General features: G+C 40.8%; 1 protein-coding gene across 2 annotated transcripts; it reads right to left on the minus strand.

Moving 5' to 3' along the window:
- Positions 1-3,035: 3,035 nt before the first annotated feature.
- On the minus strand, positions 3,036-16,893 carry LOC115380101 (solute carrier family 35 member F5). Of its 2 annotated transcripts, none has more exons than XM_030081153.1 (17): positions 16,734-16,893; positions 15,851-15,983; positions 15,542-15,605; positions 15,097-15,238; positions 14,033-14,182; positions 13,795-13,857; positions 13,218-13,299; positions 11,851-12,041; positions 10,649-10,730; positions 9,784-9,871; positions 9,203-9,267; positions 8,979-9,083; positions 8,565-8,724; positions 8,294-8,384; positions 7,545-7,699; positions 6,591-6,691; positions 3,036-5,474 (listed from the first exon to the last, which is right to left on the minus strand). In XM_030081153.1, the coding sequence occupies exons 4-16, from the start codon at positions 15,229-15,231 to the stop codon at positions 6,610-6,612; spliced, it is 1,449 nt and encodes a 482-aa protein (XP_029937013.1). In that variant the 5' UTR covers positions 15,232-15,238; positions 15,542-15,605; positions 15,851-15,983; positions 16,734-16,893; the 3' UTR covers positions 3,036-5,474; positions 6,591-6,609. The 2 variants fall into 2 exon arrangements, with proteins under 2 accessions (XP_029937013.1, XP_029937012.1); XM_030081152.1 differs by having other exon boundaries at positions 11,851-12,044.
- Positions 16,894-18,221: the final 1,328 nt, after the last annotated feature.

Consider the following 18,221-nt stretch of genomic DNA (forward strand, 5'->3'; position numbering starts at 1 on the left):
GATAATTGATTGTCAAGCTCAGGTCTTCCAGCTATTGATTTTGTCCCGTCGCTTATCAGTTCTGCCGGGCACAGTCCCAGTGATTAAGTCAGCAAACAGCAAAGATCAAGAGACAAGAAATTTTCCAAGATAGAACCATATACTGGCGATTTTACCTTGTCCAAAACTTGCACTGATTCTTCATGTAGATTATCCCACAAGCTGGAAAACACCAAATCACAGTGGATGTATCAGATCATGATACTCCACAGTGAAAAAGGTTTGGGTTCTAGATTTTAATCTGGTCTAAAAGTTCAGAGCCTTAGCTGAAAGTCCAGTGTGGCCCCAAGCCAGGTCTACCATTTCGGACAAGCGTTTAGGATCCGTGAGAGCCGCAACAGGTCCTGGTCCAAAGAAAGGTGGTTTCACTCTTCTGCCAAAGCCAAGCGTCAGCCCAGCTCACATACAGCTTGCACAGATTTCCTCCTCCCTCCTATGAGGGCAGGGCAGTTAAACATTAAACTTTGAGAGAGAGAAAGCAAGAGTGCTAAGGCCAGGTTTCCCTTCTTATCACTAGAACAAAACTCCCCCTTGCATGCCTGCAGAGTTTTACTCCAATTTGTAGCTGAGATTAGATACAGGCTACCAAAAACCATTTACACTAGAAACAGCACAAAATGGCAAAAAGAAATCCCCATCTTGGATTGAGTAATATAACTAGTATGAGAAAACATACAAGCAACAAGTTAATCATTTTGTTTGGATTAGATAAGGGTGCTGATATGAGCCTCCCACACTTGAACATTCTGAAAATGACACTTGCCATAAACCTGGCAGGAAATTAACTAACACTACCTCAGACACTAAAGCCCCGGTGAAAACAGAAGTGGTCAAGGTAACTTTTGGCAAAAAAGTGAGGCAAGAGTGCAGGGAAGTTGAAAAGTTCAAACAAGGAAGGAAGTTGTATTGAAATAAGCCAGGCATGATCATTCATGAGGTACACACATTTTCCACTGAGGCTGTATCACCCGGCCTGCATAATTTCAACAAAAAATAGGAGGAGTGCTATTTCACAACGAGATATCCATTTGAAAAATGCAATTTGCACCATGCCAAATCCAAACAAATTAGGATTTGGTGATAAGATTTTTAGAATGGTTGGTAACTTGTATAGATAAAATGGCATTACAGTAAGAGCCTGAAATTTCTATCACATAGAATTTTCTTCCTGAAAGGGATGTATAGCTTTTTAGAGCATAGATCTTCAAATACTGGAATAGGGATTCTCGGTTGTAATCCCACAAAAGCACAGGTTTGTGAGAGAGGAGAAAGAAAAAAGAGGCTCATCCCAGATTTCATCAGACATATTCTTTTAATGGAAGCAGAGGAAGCTGAAATCACTAAGACCGGTTGATCCTGATTAAATAAAAGCTTTGAGTGCGCCTCTCGCTGTGATTGAAAATTGTCAGATATCGTTAATTAAGCCATCATGAACCGCATGGCATCACATGTGTCAGCCAGATGCACACTGTCAAGGGTGAAGAAAGTAAAATCAGGGTCGATTGTTCTTTATGTTGTTGCATTATCGATATTACACTCTTCATCTGTGCCTTAGATCTCTTTCAAATGAGCTGTTATTGTGTTTGGAGGCCTAACTGGTCCTAATATAATAATGCTAGTTTGTAGCATAATGTATAATGATTTATCAGTGTACTTTCTGTTGTACCTCCACAATAGGTGTGACTATGTACGAGGTTTAATAAGGTTATCATTGAGTCTCGGGAGCTTAATAAGTGAGACATTGTCTTATATGCTGAGCTCTAAATGGTCCAGTGTTTCATGGAAGGTGTGGTTAATATTTTCTACTCCAGCATAATAAGACAAACATCTAAAACTTGTTAGATATTTGCCGTTCTCATACAGCTAAACCAACTCCGAGCTCTCTGCAGGAGCTCAAGAGATCCACTGGTAATGATCAACACATTTACCGGTTCCTTTGCCGCTGCTCTACATTATATGAAAATGAAAATGAAGGGAAAAAATGATGAAAAGGAGCATGAGTGGCCATTGAATACCAAACAAATTAGAGGCTATACTGCAACTATCAATCACTGAAAAGGTACAGCATGTTGGCAGAAATGACTCTGTAGTAAGAAATGTATTTTTTAAGTAACAGTGGCAACCGACAAGTAGATTATTCTCCAAGTTTAGTCTATTACTTTTGTTAATATTTGATTACTCCAGGATAAAGGACCACACCAGTGAGTTTTCCACTCTGATATGAAAATGAACTTGAGACTTTCTTTACAACAGTATTAGTTAGTATCACTGGAATAAAGTCGTCCACATTAGTTTTGCGAAAAGCAGCATCACTGTTGCGTTTTGATGAATTGAAATTGGGGTGGAGTGAAATCATCTCTCTGCTGGAAAATAGTCCCAGAGAAAATATTTGCTCTCCGCAGCCAGTTATCAATTCTGTGGTTTATGAACGGCAATGACTTTGTTAGCCACAGAGACAGAACAATATAAGGTGGCTGTTTCAACCCAAAATAAATAAATAAATAAATCAAATGTGAAAATGGAGGCATTTTGAGTTTAAGTAATAAAATCTTAACTACCCCTCAGTGATTTGCAAAGTTTTTTTTACAATGTTAAATGTGGAGAAATAGTAAATGGGCCAAATGCTGAACATCAGTGGGGTGGTCCTTTAAACTATGAATCCTTGATACTCTCAGGGAAACGCCTCTAACGCGTTCAAGCATGTTAAATCTACCGTCCAAGAGTTTGGCCTTTCTTGGTGAACTCCTTATCTCCACTACCACAGTGAGGAAATAGCAGCTTGTTTTGGCTCCTAATGTTTGACTTCACACCCATCTACAGCTCCACAGAGGCTGAACTGAAAAAGATGGACAAAGTGAATCTAACCACGAAATGTCTCTTTGAAACCATATGAAACTCATTACAGGTCTCAGAGAAAAACATGCGTGTCTCTTCATATTAAAAGCATCTCTTCAGACCAGGTGTAGTAAAACCGAAAAATGTCACATCAGACAGAATTTAAAAAGATGAATGTTTTAATAGTGCAGTGTAAGTATGCAATATAATAATCAAGAGCTTAAGTTGACAAACAGGACACTACTATCACCGTTGGCGTTCTTTCAAACCTTAAAAAAAGATTAAGGATACTTTAAGGAGAAAGAAATGACATTGTGCTGATCAAAACACCACACAGTACCTGAGAAAGCAACAAAAAAAATCTCATCCGTATCATATCCGTATTTCCATAAGCACCACTGATAAAAGATGTAAGATATTTCAATCATTTTCTTTGAACTGACGAAAAGGGAATTATTTGCCAATCTGAGCGGCCTAAATCCTCAAGGTTTCGTGACTTCAGTCGCAACAGGTAATTGGGATTGATTGGCAAAAGCAAAGGGTGTAAAATAGTGGATGAACATGGTCTTGTTATAGCCGTCACTTAAAGTGCTCAACCTCTTACTCTCAGTTTACAGGAGTGCTGTTACTGCTTCAGTCCATACACAGCCTCCAGTCAACTGAGAGTGCAATAAAAAACACTCCATAAAGATGTATACAGATTTAACAGCAATAACATTGTGGAATAACATTGATAACTCCTTCAACTGTACTCCGTCCATCCTAGATTACATGACAGACATTTAGGCTAGTAACAAAGAAAATAAATGCTTTTTTTCCATCACATGAAATTACGAAGTAAATGATTGGTGTTTTTTTTTTTTGTTTTTTTTTTAAATGAGCATAATATACAACTTTCCTATCAGTACGCAATATAATCTCAGCTGCAAGTAAAAGATGATTTGGCCATTAATGCAAACGGTTTCCTTGTCAATGAAATGACAATGCTAAGCGTCCAACGTTTGCCCTGAACACATAAAACATCATAAAACATGACAAAGCAATGAAGTACACAATCTCAAAACAGGAATCTTTAGTGGTCATCAACAAAACATAAATACTTTGTTAATGTTTCATTGTGTTCATTATTTACACCCATTTCGAAAAGGACGGTTCATTCAAGCAGACAACCGTTATTGCAGCAAAGCGCCTTGTAGCTTATAGTGGATGGGTTGGTGTTAGTTCACATTCAAACACGTGGAAAAAGTCTTAATCACAGTTTGTCTTCATGATCCAGCATCGGCAGACAGATGTAGCCAGGAAAAGGAGAGAACAAGAGGGATTGTAAGAAGGCGTTGGGGTGGAGGAGGTGGTGCTTCCATTTCTCTTCATGTTCAACTTCAGACTCACAGACTTCTTTGACAAATAAATCAATCCTCTTCCCGGATGGAAAAAAGAAAAACTTTGATGGATGTTTTCTGCTGACAGATGTTTAAATCTCTCCAGACAGTTTGAGTATCACCTGGAGGACTGCGGGAAGTAAAAAAAAAAATCTCACAGCACTCATCACTGCCGAGGTGGCTCTGAACAGTCGTGGTGCTCAGGACGGGTCACTGGACTTCAAGCAGCTGCGCCGAGTCGCACGGCACCTCCTCTGTCTCTCACAGATTATTAGTTATCAAATCATCGTCATTTAGCTCGGCTAATTCTATGTGAAGTGTGTCACCTTGTGTTGTGCATTTGCAAAGTTGATTTGAACAAGCAAGAAAGATAATGTATCTTCAAGAAATTCCTGCAGCAGCTGAAATTGATGAGATGGCACTAGAGATAAGGGAAGAGTTTTCTATAAGAATAAAAAAGAAATTAGAAAAAGAAAATACAAAATATCAGCTTGATTTATTTACGGGTGCATGTGTTCAGCGCTGCTCCACACAGTATAAAATTCAAGGAAGTACTTAGGTAGCGGTCTCCCTTGGTAAAACAAATACCATTAGGACAGGCCTTCTGATGTTTGCTCAGTACTTAGGAAACAGGCTTGCTCATTCAGATGAAGCCATTCTGATCCATCCTTGAAGAAAAGGCAAAATCTTACTCTTGCCTATTTGACCCCTCCATAATGTATTTGAATTTGTGAATCTGCGTAGTGTCTGCTTCATATGTGTGCTCATGAAGAAGCAGTGAAGCTACATAAGGCCAACGAACATAGTGATGTTCAGTACTTCACACCAATCAGATCCATTCACTCTGTAAAAGCACAGGAAGTCCTTCCTGTTGAACTGGATTGTAGAAAAAACATGCTCCTTCGACTATTAGTGTTCTCATCAAATTGAACTTGTACCGTTTCAGCTGGTCATACATATGACACAATTATAACTATTCATAAAGTCCAGCACCTTGAGTACCATAAAGTTCCTCTTGACAGCAATGATGAAAAAGAGAAAAACACAGAATGTCAGTCCACACTGGCTGAGGTGTTTACGATAAAAATGAGCTTGTAGAAATGGATGGGTCATCTAAATACTGTAGAAAATAAATAGGCTTAATAGGAGGCACTGGGGTAGTTCATTGTCTCTGCTTGATATATTCCAGATTGTCACCTCATCAAGATCCAGGCTCACCACCTTGGGAGACAAAACGAGTCAAACAGCAGGATGAGAAAATAGAACTGGAGCAGAATCGTGCATAGACTCCTAATGCTAACACACATGAAATGGACAACAATGAAGTCATGTGCTCATGCATACACTTGTGGCATCACAAACACGTGTGCACGCGTACAGGCTTACATTTGCGCTTTCATTAGAAGCTACGCAAACCCGCAGCCGGACTTAAATTTGTCTTGAGTTGCACAGCGTTCATTCCCCGCTGACGCCTCTATTAGGAACCACATGCTGATTTCACAATCTCTCTCTGCCCAGCTGCCAATTGCTTTGCCGGCCGGGGGAAGGTAGATGAGAAAAGACTGACTAACCCGATGAATAGTGAGGAGACAGCCAACTACACTGAGATCCAGACTGTGTGGAGTGGGTGGCCAATCTCTGATCTAAAATATTTACGTGATGGCCATCCTGTCTTGCTCATGTCCTGTCTCCCTCGCTCGCCGCCACGTCCAAACACAGAGGGCGTCAGATAAATGCACGACAGATGTTCCAAGAGAAAAAACACTTGTGATTGTGCAGGAGAAATGTATACCCTGTATGTCATGGTAAAAAAAGAATATAGTCTGCTATATTTTTGTTCATAAAATATAAAGTATCCAGCCTGTTATATTAGCCACTGCCCTTTTCAAAAGGCAGCAAACCTCTCAATTTTGTTTTTATCAGCTATTTTGTAATAGACGCTGTTCCTTTTTTGTTTTCAAATGATTGATATCTCACATTGGAATAAAACTCTCCCCTCTCAAACTCATTTTATTTCTCTGAACATTTATGCTGCAGAGGCAAAGATGATAAATAGCTTGAGATCAAAAGAGAAGCTGGCTGTTTGTGAGGAACAATTCCCTGGCAGCGCTGACATGAATAACACTGAGAACATTAGCGAGTCTCTCTAAGATCGTATTAACTATTCTGTTTTTGAATGTTTCGCTTTTTTTTGCCTAAGGTAAGATTCAACCAACCAAGTTTGATTAAGTTATATTCATGTTTGCATTCACACACACACACAAACACTTACACTGACAGGTACAAACACAAACACACCACCCACAAACAGTCAAGAAAGGTCAGGCAACAGTTTACTTTGTGATTGGCTGCTGGATCACGAGCAGAAGCTTCCTTCGTTAGGGGAGACGGTGTGTAGGGGGATAAGGCTTTCACACTGCTCGCTGTCTTCTGGCAGTCTGGGGGTGGAGGGAGGAGGGTGTCAATCATCATCATTGTCATCATCTTGACAACTATCATTAAGATAATCATCCCTCTCTAAATGGGGAGCAAGCATGCACGGGAGAAAGGAGAGCACAACTGTCAAGCAAAGGATAGTCAGTCAAGCATGTACATCTGATTACAGAGTGAACTTAGCCAGGCTATAAGCCACAAATGAAATCCATTGTCCTTGTTACAATGTTAGAGGGGAGAAGACTGTGTGTGTGTGTGTGTGTGTGTGTGTGTGTGTCACTGACAGTGTGGACATAAAATGAACTGCACTCAGCCCTGATGTGTGTACAGTAAATCCAAAGCACTTCCATTTCACTGTGAATATCTCACCCTGCATTTTTCCCCCATTACGTGTGTGCGTCTGTTTACACACTTTAACAGTTTGCTACAAGGGCTGGGTAGCTGCGTGACAAATCCCTTAGCAACCATGGCCGCTGCCATCCTGAACAGATGACTGGCTCGGCGCAAAATAATGTTTAAATATATAACAACTGGGCTTGAGACAGAGATACCTGGAAAAGATTGTTGTGGTGTGGGTGTAGTTCTGACAAGTTTGACTTGTTTCTGAGTTCAAGTTAGACAGAAAACTGTCGTGTCTTCATTAAATCTCACAAAAGTCTGTTTTGTACTTTGTTGGCTAACTGGCTAACCCTAGTTAATTTAGCAAAGCAACATGCAACTGTCAAAATCCAAGTCAAGAAGATGCTCCCGGTTGTTCAGTCACTGTTCCTAGAGTTGACAACCTCCAATATCAATATGGCTGCTAGAGGGTGCTCATTGCCACCTGAAAGCCCTTTGTATTATCCAATTGCTATGTACCTGTGAATGCGATGTTTCCGGCAAATGAAGGCAAATACTCTCCTCAGGCCCACCATGACCGGGTCCCAGTTATTGTAGTGACATAAGAGCGTGGCGATGAAGAAGGAGAGGAAGACTGGGATGGCTCCAGCAAAAAACAGCCAAGAGAAACGCACCTGCGCATACGCAAAGGGGGAAGGGGGGAGAGTGGGTTAGTAGGTACTACTACTGTAATTACTGTACTTTGGATTTTTGGCATTAAAAAATGAGATCTAAAAAAATCTGTATTTGATTTCAAATGAAAAAAATTATGTGAGGGTAGAGTGTGACTGGAATAGAGCTGACATGACTTAAACTGACAAGACAAAACCTAAAGCAAAATATCATGTTAACTTTGACTAAAACAGGACAAATCTAAGTTCGTTTGAAGTGAATATGACTAAATGTCCAATTATCATTCAAGGAAAAGACAAAGTCTTAACAAAAGAAAAAATAGCCCAAAATAGCTCTGTCTTTTAATAACACAATCTGCACAGATATATCCTCTTGGACAATTGCCAACCAAACAGGTTTATCACAAGAAGAGAAGAACACTTAACCAAATAAACATCTCTGGGAGCAGTTGGCAGAAAATATGTTTTGCCGCAGAAATCCAAGTTTTCTCCAAGGCCAATTTTCCTTAAAACTGAGGGCCTTCAATTGAATCTCACATTTGCATGAAAATGCTAAATGTGAGCCCAATCGTGACGCGCCCATGATGTGAAACTTACCTTCTGCATGCAAATGTCTGCCATGATAGAGAGAGGGATGGTGAGGCTCAATGCCAGAGTTCCGATTAGGGATGAGGTGAGGAAACAGCCCCTGTCGACAGAGCGCAGCACCATCAATCAAAGCACTGACACAATTCTGATCTATTTTACCCAAGCTGAAATTCTGTGACCTCAATTCAATTTTACTGGGAGTAAGAGCGCATCAACCAAGAGTAGCTCGCTGAAAATGTACTAAACTATCGCCCCAATAAATTGGTGGCAGGGTGCTCACCAGAGCCAGAGGAACTCAGAGAGGACGGTCCCGATGAGGCCGTTGATGAGGATGTAGGTCCACACCAGCTGACTGGGCAGCTCAAAGGCCTCGAAGCCCGTGTAGTGGAGCAGGAGGAAGCCAGGCCACAGCAGCAGCAGGTTGAACAGACCCACAAACCCTGCGAAACACACAGCAACTGCAGCTCAGCAGAGGGCAGAGGGCTTTGACCTGATGTAACCCACCCCCTGACTGCCGTAGTGAGACCACAGTTTTTAGGCAATACTGGCTGAGAAATACTGACTGACGGACCAACTACAACTTTTGCTCTGACGAAAAATGCCAGCTCATGAATACACAGCTCTACACAATCAATCATGCAATCTTAGTTGATACCTACTTAATTCAAGAGTTATAACATTAACATATGCTTACCAAAGAACATTGGAATGTCTAGCTTATCCTCCCGATCCACTCTCCTCTTGATCATCACGATGTAGACAGCATACAGCGCCGCCCCAGCCAACGACCACAAAGAGCCTTCAGAAAACAAAGACTTTGATGTAATTATATTTGAGGAATAAAGGATCAAACTCAAACTCAAACTCACTTAACAATAGTAAGAAAGGGTGACAGATACTTGCCAGCTTCATACTTACCTATGATGCCTTTCCCGTCAGCACCGTCCATGCTGGAGAAACTGACAAGTGCGACACCTCCCATGCTGAACAAAAGAGAACAGATGCTAGATTAGCTGACCCATTTAGTTTATAGGCTGGAGAGTTATTCCAAAATGATATATTTACCAAGTAAAAAAAAAATGACTACTCTGACAAAGACAGAGACTTGTAAAAAAAAATAGCAGATGATTCCTTACTTGGTTAACATTTTGGGGGGATAATAAATGCAACATTTCAACAACAACTTGGACAAAATAAAGAGAGCACATTAAAAAAAAAAAAAAAATCAAAGAACAACTTTTTTCCCCTCAAACAGCTGCAAGCAAAAACCATATTCCTTTAGGGTCAAATTTAATTTCAGTTTCTGTGGCTGATGCAAATGTACCACTTTCCATGGTAAGAATTAAAACTGGCCGGTTCAAGACATGAGGACACAGACACAGACACAGGCAAACAACATAATACAATACATGAACTCAGGCGAATATAAACCGAGCATGCAAACCTCCTCGTGTGCCCTACTTGCTTTACTGTCAACACTCCCGGTCTAAAGGCCTTACCTCAGAGCCACAGCTAACAGTTTGGACAAGGTGAAGCGGTCGCTGCTGTTACTAGGAAATATGGCTGCCAGGATGAGCGTAAACAGGCCTGAAGAGGGAGAGGGGAAGCACCACAGATGAAGCAGAAAACAGAGGAAGACTTGGCTGCACACTGTTGAAAGACTAAACAGCCACAGCAGCACATCGACAGTCCTTAAGCTCAAGAGAATATATGATGCTATCATTACACTACCAAATCAAGAAATAAACAATGGGAAGAAGACATTTATTTTATGAAGTGCACTGCTTTTACGAGTTCTCAGTATGTTGTCTTTTGAATGGAAGAAGCTCCCACACCCTGTCCACTTCACTTGAATTCACACTGGAGCTGTTCAAAAAACATGTACTCAGCTGAGTATTGTGATATGATTTATTTTGCAATACTGTATCAATTCTCTAACTCTCTGTATCAATATGAATGGTTTACGCACTTCATTTTTTTAGATGAAGTTATGATATGTGCACTGTAGGCCTATTTATCAATCAATAGCATTACAGGCATTTTGTTATGAGTCATTTTGTCAACCAGTCATTTTGAAAACTCAGGGTGGGACCTGAAGAGTGAGTACAGCCAGCTCTGTTTGTCATATATGCATTCAGCATTTCACAGATCCATAATGAAAAACATTAGAAACTAATGGATGTCAAAATGTCCCGCTAACCTATAACCGATTTCACCTTTACGTGAAGTGGACGATGTGCAGTAGCTTCTTTCATGCAGCTGTCAACTGTCAGCCCCCTTCTGCATGCAACATTTAGAGTTTCAATAGTTTTATCATCTTCTATGTATTTGTTTTTGGGAACTTTCACTGAGAGGGAGATTCACCTGAGGTGGATGAGAGAATGTTGACAATGGCGACCTGTGTGTCGGACAGGGCCTCCTGGTAGGACAAGTTCGCCAGGAACCACTGGAAGAGGAACAGAGGCAGTGGATGGCAAATGTGACATAACTCTGACATCTCTGCTGTCCTAGACATTGACCACTTAAAATTCTGTACTGGTTGCAACATGGTGCTTGATTCTGGCTGGGCAGAGTGAAGGTCAAGAAGGCCATATCAATCTATAGTGGAAGTTAAGATAAACAAAACTGTGTGTCACCCCTGCTCTCTGTTTCCTGTCTCTCCACTGTGCCCGTCTAATCTGTGCCCCCCAGCACAATTTAACATTTTTTTCATGCATAAACTGTTACTCGTTTACAGAAGTCATAAATGCTAAATATGTAAGCCAGTGTTTTTCATAGTAAGAGGCAAATACACTCTACACCAACTGGCCTGCAAACAGGACCAACAGAAAATTTACCAGAGGGCCATGACCGTAATTGAAAGAGTGAAGCCAGGTTTCAAAGGGAGTTTAAGTTTTTAAATGTTTGTTGTATGAATATCTCAGCAAGTTTGATCAGGTGTATTTCAGAAACTTTCCTCCAATCCACACTGTGATTTGTACAACAGAAAAAATGCAAATCCCTTACAATGTGGAAAAGCACTTTGCTATTTAATTAATATACAGCATAATATACTAACTAGTGGATTCATATTCTCTAGTCTTGTGTCCCTGCCAATAACACTGAATGTTCATTTCTGAACAAAATGCTGAATGACTCTTTCATTTTAAATGGATGTGTCTGATTCTCACTTCAACTATGCAACACTTTCTCTCTAAAATGTGAACAATGCAGCAAAAGACGAGCCGGCAAAGACACACCACTAAGCACTGAGGTGAAGCAGCTTTTGTAAATGTCTGAAAAGCTTACTGTGTGCAATCTTTTGTGTTGTGCATACTGTGTCCTTGTGTGCTTACTGGAAGTGACATTGCGGTTTTCAGTGACTGAGTTCTCACAGCAGTTGTGCCGTTTTTGGAGGTTATGGCCAAAAGGTATCTTCTACTCTCGCTTACTACTTTTTTTTTTAAATTAAAATCCTGCAGACACAGAATCAGCAGCAGATTTTCACACCCGAGTCCGTATTTTGATTCAGCAGTGTAGAATCAAAACTTGGTAAAGTAGCTCATCGACAGCTGGCCTCCACTCACCACAAAGCAGAAGAAGAAGCTGATTTTCGCCACATCAGTGACAGTGAGCTTGCCCACAGTCCGCAGCATGGTCTCGTGGTCCTTGGCGGCTGGGTAGGACATGCGGGACAGCTTGGCCTCCAGGGCTTGAGTGGAGGGCAGCTGACGCACCTCCATGATATTACTAAAACGCACCCGCTGCTTTTTGGAAGCTGCTGGGAGGGAGAAATGGAGAGAGCAATGAATAGACGGAGGCAGGGAAAGAGAAAATGTTTTATTTAAATGCTTGAGCATGGAGTAAGCAATATGAAATTTCCAGACTCCATTTGCATTTGCAATAACACCACCCATGTATTGTGCTCCCCAAAATATAGTACTTATCAGTTGCTAATGCAGGGTTGGAGCTGTGCCGAAAGCTAGTCTATTTCAGCACAGGTGACAGTCATAATATGCACCCCCGAAAATCAAACTCAATATAAGCCCTAATTTATCGTCTCAGAAGACTCTTCTGAGAGCTCATTTACAGCTCTCTAGAAATGTGTTCCACTCAAGTATGGAAACCTCGAAGCCAAAATATAATCAAATTTGATCAATGCTCGCTGCAGCGTAATCTTCTCCTTTCCTACAGTGACGGTGCATGAGAGAGAATGAAGCCTGAGGGTTGCTGAAAAGGTCAGACAGAGGTTTCTCATGCCATATACTTCTGTCCCACTAGCAATAACTGCGCAATGATTATGCAGGGAGGCTGTCGAGTCTCACAGCTCAACACTGCCCTCTGCTGTTCAGAGCCTAGAGAGTCTATAAAGAAGCTAAAAGGAACAGTTCACTCAAAATACAAAGAAGGATCTCTGCCTCAAATACATGGGCTACTTCTTGGGGGCAGATAGTTACCGTCTGCTGAAATTCTTAGGCAGGAAAAAACAAAACTCTTTGCCTCCAAGGGCTGTGGATCAGGCCAGCTGTCCCTGTCGTTTTTGGAAAGAACTGGTGCTGCTGAGTTTTTCATGTTTACATTTTTGGCCATTTGAGCTTAACAAAAGAATGCCCATCACTCGCATTTTATTGGGGTGAAGGGAGAAAGAGAATATCACTTGAAATCTCACTATTTATCTGGATGGACAGACTGCATTAGGTGGTAAGAGGGAAATGTCTTAAGTATTTTGAGTGAATTGTTCCTTTAATTGGATAAGAACAGAGAGGTAATCAATCAAAATCACTCCAAATTCAACCATTCCCATCCAGTTACAATATTTTAGCAAATACAAAATGTGACAATGCAATGATGAGGACACAAAGTCCAATAACAAAAAGGTCATCGCTGCACATTAGCTGTATTCTCTGGCTCTATTTGGTTTCAAGTTATTTTTTAGACCAAACCATGTACTCACAGGAGTCACAGTCTTCACTGAAGCATTTTGAGTGCTCAGCAGGTACATCCTGGAACTTCACAGGAACATACAGCGGCTCACTCTATATGAGAAAGTGAGAGAAAGACACACACAGCTATCACATTCAGCAGCCACAGACTGTTACTTCTCGTTACAGGGCTGAACAACTTATTGAAATAGCACCAAAATCACAATATATCCAAACACAATGCAATGCAATGTCTGACAAAACACAATTACAAATGAAGTATAGCAGTGCTGCAGAGATGCCCTGGCCTATGAAATGTACTTTCCTGATGTAAGAAAACATGTTTGTTTGGTGCTTCCCCAAAAACAACATTGTGATGCAAAAATGATCTTTCCCACTGAAACCATCTATGATTGTGCATCTGTCAAAATAACAGCAATATGATTTATTTAGTTTACATTATTGTTCAGCCCCAGATTTTAACCACTAAAATCAACAATGGTAGGAACTGCATATATCTATTGATCTCATTAGTTATTGTGATATCTGTAGTTCCTTCAACTAGCATATAGGTATAATCCTCTTTATCATTTCCATTAAAATGCTCACCAAAGAGTTGTTTACACTGGTGTCAGTGGTGCAGGGGGCAAAGTATGCCTCAGCATCAGCAAACTGTAGAAAGATGAAATTCAAAACATAAGCCCAGTACTAAAGACACTTCAAACAAATCAACTACTGAATACTGGAAATGGCTGCTGCAGTTGCTGGACTTTTACTGGACTTTCGTTTCATCTTGTCACCTGGTCTTTAACAACACAGTGCCCCCTTGTGGTGGAAGTGTACTTACAAATGCAGAGTGTCTCCGCTGCAGGGTGCCTGTGCACTGCTGCCTCCAGGGCCTCCACAGCAGGAAGCCCAGCAGGTACAGCACAAACATGGAGGTCTTGGTGAACGTGCTGAAGAAGGGCTTGTTGTACTCCTGCCGCTTGAAAATGTACTGTGTGAAGAATCAACAAAAAGAAAGCTATTGGGATAATCATTGTATTAGTTAACTTATATCATCTGCTGGGTTTGGAAAGACCAGGATCAGCTCCCTCTCATATTGTATCCTCCACAGCTTTTCTTCTGTTGTTCACAAAAAAAATTGTCTGGTTTAGCTCCACAAGGCTGTAGCAAGAGCACTTGAATTTGAATATGAATAATCTCAGTTTTCTCTCATAGATACTGCTGTTTGAATTAAAGGAAATGTTCCCCCAAAACACAAAAGATATTTTCCACTTGCTCCAGTGAAAATCTATCCATCCAGATAGTTTCAGTGTGAGTGGATGAGATTTCTAGTCTAACATGGTCTTTCATGACATGACCTTCATTATTTTGTGGAGCTCAAACTGTTAAAAATCTACATGTGAAAAACATGCAAAATGACATGGACACCCAGCATCATCCGCAGCCCTTAGAGGCAAAAAAGAAACTGTTTCATGATGAAGAACATCGGTAAACTGTATCAATCCACCCCAAATTCATTCTCCTTGCAGGGATGATGGCAACCTCATCATACCTACAAGACCTTTCTTTGTATTTTGGGTGAACTGTCCCTATAAGATTTTCTTTTATGTTCTATTGGATTAAATACAGAGGAAATAAAGCAGGGAGAGAGAGCGACAAAATCATGCTGAATGGGTGATGAACAGGCTCAAACAGAGGCAAAGGCAAAGGCTCATGCACATAATTGTGATGATAACTTGCCTGCTGATCCACAAACAGCTCAATGCACTCTGGTTCTTGAGCGCTTATGTATAAGCCCTCCTTGTCATTTCAGAGGCTGTACCTTGTACTGCAGCACACCCAAGAAAAGGGACAAGATAATAGCACAGGTGGAAGTAAGCTGAAGGACTGAAGGCCAGTTCTCACCGAGGTTAGCTCAGAGGAGGCCACCCAGATGACATCCACCAGCAGGAGGATCACCACCCCCAGGGCCATGCGCCTCCGCTGGGCCGCCGAGCTGCCCTGAGAGCCCATCCGGTTCATGATGAATACCCACACCATCTGGACACTGCGAGACGAGAGAACACACACACACACACACACACACACACACACACACACACACACACTTCAAGTTAAACTGAACTACATTCAGAAGCTTGTGCACTATGGCACTCTGCATTTTCCCTGGAGATTCATGGCACTGCAGTGTTAGAGCACCGTTAATGACTTTCCTATGGAAGTAATTTGATCAATTAAAGGCAGGATTGGAATTTATTTGTACACAACCTATCCCACAATAGTCACAGTGATTTTATTTATTTTTATTATTATAAAAAAAAAAGGCAGTAATGTTTATATTTTAATGCACCTGTAAATCCTTTGAAAGGATTCTTCTTTGGGAACTTCTGAAAAGCCTCTTCAGTCAGGCAGGACTGTAACAAGTGAGCACAACAGTCACCCTCAGCACAAATCTTTCATAATCTGTTCTTCAAGCCCTCACATCATTAAATCTAAACATGTTCATAAATCCAGAAGGATGAAATCTGATGTGCAGATAGATTAGATAATTTATAGATTAGGGCATGGTATAATTATGGTTAACTACAAATAACATGGCAATAACTTGATGGACAACATTTTGACATCCCACCTACCCAGTGAGAAATTATAACATTACCCTGTGAAAAAGAGCACGTTGCAAAGTGGGCCTTTTTCTATCCAGGTGTCAGCTCAGTCTCTGCCGATAACACAATGTGGCAGGGCTCAGAAATGTTGGCCAAGACCAGCCGGGATTCACAGGAAACCAAAACCTACCACGAGAGGGGAGGAAGAGGCAGTTACTCCACACCAAACTGATCATAACTTTTGTTTGTGTTTGCAAAACGACAATGGAAATAAGCTGATCAAGCCAAATCTCTAACCACCACACACTCAGCCGTGCCATTGCAGATTTAGTTTGCATAGTGGCTTACCTTTTTTTATTTATTTATTTATTTTTAATGAACTCTATTTGAAATTACTTTTGTTTTCAAACAAGCACTGGCACATGTGGCACGTGGCAGTATGTGACAAATGTCAGGTTGACCTTTAGTACTATGGAGCTGGAAAATGTTTCACTACATTTGCAATGGTTTTAGTTATTACAGAGAATACAGTGAGACTGCACACGTTCCTGTAAAACTGTAAAATCTTCCATGCCACACGTCTGCTGGGACACCTGTGAGTCCAGTCGCCGTGTTGGTGTTCAGACATTGGACTGTAACTTATCTCCAGCTAATGCAGACACACAGAGAGCAACAGCTAACCAACCTGCCAGCAAATGTTAAGAAGCTAACCTAAACGCCAAAGACTAAAGCTGTAATAAGCACTGCTTGCAATGTTTAGTCGTAGCGTTATTTCTCTACATATAAAAAACATGATACGTGCTAACTAGCCTGTCTGGTTGAAGTTATTGAGTAGCAACACAGTGCTACGTGTTATTTATCTGATAACGATAAGGTTAGCCTAATGCTAACGAGCTCGATAGACTGTCAGTTGATCAAAATATCAGTCTTTTTTACCTGAAAGGCGGGAGAAATCTTTTATTTTGCTACCGCCATTGACTGCTCGTCTTTTTGCAGGCAGCAATACCCGACGTTTCGATAAATGCACAGTTATAACGAGGAGGTTATTTACAACCCAATTGGTGTAAACATTAGCACACTCGCCCCTTTTTTTCTGATCAGGTGACATCACTTAGCTGAGACTGGGGATTATGGGATATGTAGTCTCCAAGTGGCAGAAGCTGTGCAGCGGTGTCCTATATGATCTTGTCTCCGCTGTGTTATTGATATCATTCAGTGACAACCGTGCACTTTTCACAGTATTGATCACAGTTAGTATTGGGTCTGCTGTTGTACTGATAGACTACATCACATCATCAGATTTGCTGTTTAAATTTTGGGTTTCACTATCAATATCAATTGATCCGACGCTAATGGTGACCCAGGGGAGAACTTTCAATCGATTCCTCATGTCCTGATTGGCTCTATTGATCCTGAGTCTGCACTGATACGTGAATGTCCATGAGGCGGGCGTGCACTATAATTAAATATTAGTAATATTATTAGTGACTGACAAAGATAATAAATTATGAGTAATAAATTGCAACACTGATTTATTATTATTATTGTTGCTGCTGCCGCTGTCATCATCATCATCATCGTCATCATCATGATTGGTTTGGCTTGCAGTGTGTTCGTCAAACAGGATGCAGTCATTAATCAGAAGTGATCACACATGTAACAGCAGCAGTTTAATGAATAAGGCTCAAATGTGGTTAAATAAATCTTTAGAGAGTGTCTAGTTGTTATCAGACTATTTGTCTCCCTCTGCTGTTCATTTTTCTGTCCATCAGCAAGCTTCTGGGCCCTCACACCAGCATGAGGTTCAAAACTGAAAACTGAAAATACTAGATGAGATGAAGTATTCTGCAATTAGTAAATAGGATTTGAAGGCCAGGAAGTTGTACTGCACTGCTATGTGTGCTCTGAAAAAAAATAAACCCAACTGCTATCAACACGGACACAACATATTGTTTGTATTATTGCACCTTGTATCAGTTACATTGTTTTGCATCATAGAATATTTTCCTTTTCCCGCTGTGTCGTGTCAGTTCTCTTTTTGGCTCTGGAGACTGATAAAAAATAACATCTACTGAAGTAAACATTTAAGTAGACAATATGGTCACTGTAGGCTTGTTTCCTTCTGTCTTGACATGAATCCATATTTAGTAACAGGAAGAAAAATTTGCATTGCACCGGATCATTTTTCCTGATATGGTGTATTGGCGTTTCTAAATCCAAAGTGGCTGAACAGGGCACAGCGAGAGGCAGGTTTCTGACTGCATGGAGATCTACATAAAACTGGCAACCTTGTTTGACAAATGCATTATGACAGCCTAAATTAGAGATGAATTTGTAACTTCTTTCAAATCACAATTTCACCCAAAAAAGATTCCCTTCTGACCTACGGAGCTCTTTGGTGAACTCAGTTGTAGATTATATTTA

This window comes from Myripristis murdjan, chromosome 21 (assembly GCF_902150065.1).
Source record: "Myripristis murdjan chromosome 21, fMyrMur1.1, whole genome shotgun sequence".
NCBI classification, from domain to species: Eukaryota; Metazoa; Chordata; class Actinopteri; order Holocentriformes; family Holocentridae; genus Myripristis; species Myripristis murdjan.

Excerpts from the sequence above, each read along its gene's own strand:
- LOC115380101 (XM_030081152.1), bottom strand. The coding sequence starts at position 15,231 with ATGGTGTGGGTATTCATCATGAACCGGATGGGCTCTCAGGGCAGCTCG. Across the intron at positions 10,731-11,850 it reads GCTTCTTCTTCTGCTTTGTG|TGGTTCCTGGCGAACTTGTC; the intron begins GTGAGTGGAGGC and ends TTCCTCTTCCAG. Across the intron at positions 8,385-8,564 it reads TCTGAGTTCCTCTGGCTCTG|GGGCTGTTTCCTCACCTCAT; the intron begins GTGAGCACCCTG and ends CTCTGTCGACAG.